Raw genomic sequence first — 5,500 nt, 5'->3', positions numbered from 1 at the left:
ACTACTAGTTTAGTGTTTAGTGTTTAAATTTAGAAAATTTAAACCAAATTTAAAAAGAAACAAAAAGTTGTAATTTAAAAAAAAAAAAAAAAAAAGATTGTAAAACTTCTCGGTGTGCTTATACTACAGAAACTAGGTTGTGCTACTAATTTAAATTTACCAGAAGTTACTATTTTTTACAAATTGATTCTATAATGTCTGGGATGTCAGCAAATTTTTAATTTTGACTTTGGTCTGGGCAATAGCCAACCATGTTTACTAAAGAACTTTTGCCATTTCCTACAGGCGATTACACTAGATGCATTTTTTGAGAAACCAAATCGAACAAAAACACACAGATAAACAAACATACAAAACAAAAGTTTACCTACACCAGCTAAAAACGAGTTATCCATATTGCATACTGCTTATAATTTCAATCAAAACTGGTTAAAAAAGAGTTCAATAACTTTTAAACAAATTAAGCTAAACCGATAGGAAGAGCAGTTTTCAAGATAAGACAAAGTAATGGTTGTTCCTTGCAATCAAGAAAAATTGTTACTCAGGCTTTCAAATCAAATTTCCTCTTAAAGTCTCTTGTCTTGAGGAATGGAAGTTATGAAAGTTTTAAATAACCCTCACTTTTCTCAAATTATATAAACGACTGAATGTTGAAAAAATTACCAGATTTTAGGTTTTTCTAATCACACTCTATTTCCTTCTCTATAAACGAGAGCAAATGGATTACTCAAATCACCGAAAAGAATAGACCTGCTTTGATTCAATATCTTTGCTGCAGGGCCAAACAAAGTTCTCAGAAGCTCTCTTAGAAGACAAACTGTACAAAGTTATAGCAAATCAACTTAAGCAACTAATTTCTTTAAAGCCTTTACTTTTGTTAAGAGAATGCGAGTTACTTTGCTAATGCTATTCGCATTGATATTATTGCTATTCATCTACTAGCTCACTGTACAGCGTTACAGTGTCTTGCCTAAAAAAAAACAACCGTCTTATGTCACGCCGTCAAGTCTCCTCCCGAGAAACGACTGAAACTTGATGTGCATTTTGTTTGTTTATAGTGGTCAGGTTGTTCGTAATCAAGGTTTAAGAGTTGATGGAGGATTAAAGCTTTCTTTCATGGGTAAAGTATTTCCTTTGCTAATTTTTAGAGGACTTAGAGCTTGTAAGACGTCGTCAAAAGTTGAGGAAAAAAAATGGCTTAAGTTTATAATTGAGTAACACTAATTTTGGACTAGCTTGGCCATGCTTTGAACAACCACGCCATGGTAGGTACGCATGTCGGAAAGTAATATCCCACTTGGCACTAAAAGAGACAATGATCTAAGTCTCTTGCCACTACTATTCAACTGAAACTAACTGAAACATACACATGCTATGACCGGATTAGTCAGTGCTGCAATATCGGGCAGGACAATTCCCCGGGTGTGATAACTTGTAGATATAATAGGAGCCGCAATTCTTTAATTGAATGGAGAATGATATGCCGCAACAGGCAAACTTATTAATGCAGACGTTTCTTGTGACTTTACCCTCAGCCACTGTAGGATGACCACCACTCAACCAGATAGGAAAGGCTGCATCACAACGGTCCATCGGTGGACATGTGGTCACCATTTTCGTGCCTGCAGCTCCTTGGAAGCGATACCAGCCATTGAGTGTGCCGTCACATTCGAAGTTTACTGTTACGTAGTCATATTTTCTTTCTGCATCTGTCAGATTTTGGTAATTTTGCCAGTGACATACATCAACTAAAGGAAATACACAAATGTGTAAATAAATATGTGATAAACACAAAAGACATTTGACATATGTCGTCTTGTGTTGCGTAGTCATATCTTCTTTCCGCGTCTGTCAGACTTTGGTAATTTTGCCAGTGACATACATCAACTAAAGGAAATACACAAATGTGTAAATAAATATGTGATAAACACAAAAGACATTTGACATATGTCGTCTTGTGTTGCGTAGTCATATCTTCTTTCCGCGTCTGTCAGATTTTGGTAGTTCTTACATATGTCAACTAAAAAAAAACAAACAAAGTAATACGTAAATAACTCTCCCCTGATCCGTAGATACCTCTGTCACGCTGTGTCGTTGGGAGTTACTTGTAGTTTGAATACAGTCACTTCATATATTTTGTTCAATTTTACATCACTTTATTACATCCGGTCATGCACAAACATTTCTATATGATTTGTCTTTGTTTCCATTTTTCCTGGGAACAAGGTTGTAAAAAGATCTCGCCACCGAAATATAGCTTCTACAATAGGTATTAATTACCAGCTTTTTGTCTGTTTATACTTGAAAATCTTCATATTTACATTTGAAATTTCCAGTTCAAATGTTGTTGGGTAACCTGTAGGTAAGCCCTAGCTGAATGAATTTGTCCCTCAGGCGATGATATTTATCGACCCTAAGTGCGAGAACATCGCAATCAGCGCCAGTGTTTCTCCACTAAGGTGTGTTTACTCTCTGGCATTGGATAAGCGCTGGAGGAATACCATGTGGGATACTTTAATCAAATATGTAGTGGATTCTAACTTCATATGGGTTATTTATTATTTTTGTCCTGATACATGCCTACTTGTTAAATAAGATTCTTAAATGTGGCAAACCGTCCTTACATAACGACAAATAAAGTTTTTAACTGTAGCTAATTAAGACAGAATAGAAGATATCCCTACTAATGATAAAACTGTGTTGCACCTTCACAAATAGCACCGTTATTTACAAATCCATCTTTGCACCGGCAGTTGTACGATCCATCCGTATTCTTGCACTCAGCGTTGGCAACAGCAACACACGGGTCGACCTGTGCTGCGCACTCGTCGATGTCTTAAAGCAAAGGGATCTAAGTGTCACTATTTCAATGTCACCATGGATGGTTAAGTGTCCCATTACGAGCATAAAAGGGAATTCTGGTGGAAATAAACTACTTTACACATTAAAAAGGCGAAAAAAAGTATGAGAAAAATCTCAAGAGAACCTTGTTACGAAGGAAAATAAGTAGAATTGCGCCTTAAATCCACTCCAAAGTTTTTACATTTCTAAAGTGATTACACGGCATATAGAAACACCTATAGCAGATACATTTTATTAGAGTAATCGTGTGGCTGGCTAACGGGAAACTCTCAGTGATATCAACCACACAGTACTGCCATCTGCCCATCAATTGTAGGCGTTTTATCCCTGTTTCTTGCATGTGGTTTTACCTTCTGTTACCTACAGCGATTATCTCAATCACAGTGTTCCAGTAAAGTCTAGTGCGCAGCTGCAGTTGAATTCGTTCACTCGTCTAAGTAACTAACTCTTCGCATCATTTCGCCTCCACCTGCCCACAAAAGGTGTCAAATCGGCCCTGAATCGAAGCCATACCCATGCGGTCAATTCCCCATCTGTCCCCCCTTCATCAGATTGGAGGTTATGACCATGGAACTACACGCCCTAGTGTGTTTAGCATGTGTAACTTTGGTTCTTGTGTCCGCTCACAGGCAAACGTTTACAAGGAAATATGCTGTAAAGAAGGAACTAAAACATTTCTGCTGGAAGAGAAAATAAGATGAAATTTTCACAGCAACTCGTAAAAAGGGTTTATCTTTTGGTTTCCTCGTGGCAATAATAGTCAAAGACGACTTTCATTGTGTTTTTCCCTTTTCCAGTGGCTGTATATTTCTAGGAAATACACCTTTTGATTGGCTTCCAATCTTTGTTAACTTTGCTGTTTTATTATTTACACGAACGATAAGGTTGGTAAGGTTATCTGTTTCGATTACCTGTTTCACATTGCGTTCCATTAAATCCTGGTGCGCAGCTGCAGTCGAATCCGTTCACTCGGTCTGTACAGGTCCCGTTGTTCTTACAGGGATGACTTGCACAATCATCGATATCTGTTTCAAGGTGATAAGGCAGAAAGTTAATAACGGTCACATTCGATAGAACCTGCAACAACTAACAACAAAAATCAATAACAAAACTATGCTTGAAGTTAAAAGATACAACACTGCGCGCAAACAGCTTAGAGAGAGATTAAAACCCGTAGAATTTGAATGAAAATTAACTAGTTTTGGTTATAGTTACCTGTTTCACATTGTGTGCCATTAAATCCTGCTGCACAGCTGCAGTTGAATCCGTTCACTCGGTCTGTACAGGTCCCGTTGTTCTTACAGGGATGACTTGCGCAATCATCGATATCTGTTTCAAGGTGATTAGGCACAAAGTTAATAACGGTCACATTCGGTAGAACCTGCAACAACCAACAACAAAACTCAATAACAAAACTATACTTGAAGTTAAAAGATACAACACTGCAAACAACTTAGAAAGAGATTAAAACCCGTAGAATTTGAAAGAAAATTAACTAGTTTTGGCTATAGTTACCTGTTTCACATTGTGTGCCATTAAATCCTGGTGCACAGCTGCAGTTGAATCCGTTCACTCGGTCTGTGCACTTCCCGTTGTTCTTACAGGGTTGACTTGTACAGTCATCGATATCTGCATTAAAGGGATAAGGTAGAAAGTTAATAACGGTCATATTGTAAAATACCATGTTAAAGCCTCCCCAGATATAAACCCTTCTATTTGCTAACAGAGATATTATACCAGATATTGGCGCTCCCCCCCCCCCCCCCTCCTCCAAAACCGGATAAGAGCCCGTCTAATGTATAACTCTGATAACGTTCTGTTCCTTTCCAGTTGTGCCAGTCACACTAGTGTTTTATAGATGTTTTTAAAACATATTCTCCGTTTATTCTTACGCACAATAAATGTATTAAAAATCTAATAGTTCTTAATGTATTGGTATGTTAGCTTTAATTAGTTGCTCAGTTACGTTTTGTATCGTCGTTCCGAAACATTATTTTTATTCCACTTATATTCCCGCCCCCGGATATAAGCACCCCCCGTCTTTAAGCCCACACAAAACCCCTTTATGACGTTATATGATCCCAGGGCTTTAACTTGGGATTGTACCGTATACGATAGAACCCACAACAACAATATCTGCAAAATAACCAAAAATGCATAAGATCGTTTAACGGCCCAAATTTCGCTCCTTAGAGACTTGGATAGGTCAATTGGACAGAATTATGGAGAGAAAAGAAAGTTGTCAGTGGCAAAAAAGCGTGCTTTTCTTTAACCAAATATGCATAAGCAATAATATATGTTTCTCCTCTCTTCAACCAGTTTAAAAATCGAAGGAAAATAAATTTTGGATATAGTTACCTGTTTCACATTGTGTGCCATTAAATCCTGGTGCACAGCTGCAGTTGAATCCGTTAACTCGGTCTGTACAGGTCCCGTTGTTCTTACAGGGATGACTTGCACAAGCATCGATATCTGTTTTAGAAGATAAGATTGAAAGGATTAAAATGCAATTGCTTATGTTGTTACACTTGACGGAGCCCGACTCGGAGCAAATAGGCAAAAGAGATCACTAACTAACTAACTTTCAGAGAGTTTTTTGCTTTTTATAAAGAAAAACAAAACATCTTTATCAGATATC

The 5,500-nt window shown here is 37.4% G+C and overlaps 1 protein-coding gene across 1 annotated transcript; it reads right to left on the bottom strand.

Moving 5' to 3' along the window:
* Positions 1–1,115: 1,115 nt before the first annotated feature.
* LOC149104893 (uromodulin-like) lies at positions 1,116–4,485 on the bottom strand. The gene is made up of 5 exons (XM_089271363.1): positions 4,465–4,485; positions 4,178–4,243; positions 3,774–3,939; positions 2,707–2,835; positions 1,116–1,748 (listed from the first exon to the last, which is right to left on the bottom strand). The coding sequence occupies exons 1-5, from the start codon at positions 4,483–4,485 to the stop codon at positions 1,384–1,386; spliced, it is 747 nt and encodes a 248-aa protein (XP_089127489.1). The 3' UTR covers positions 1,116–1,383.
* Positions 4,486–5,500: the final 1,015 nt, after the last annotated feature.

This window comes from Orbicella faveolata, unplaced genomic scaffold (assembly GCF_042242905.1).
Source record: "Orbicella faveolata isolate gen_17 unplaced genomic scaffold, um_ofav_v1 contig_34, whole genome shotgun sequence".
NCBI lineage: Eukaryota > Metazoa > Cnidaria > Anthozoa > Scleractinia > Merulinidae > Orbicella > Orbicella faveolata.
Note: the sequence above shows the minus strand (reverse complement) of the source record. Positions and strands in the feature narration are given on the sequence as shown.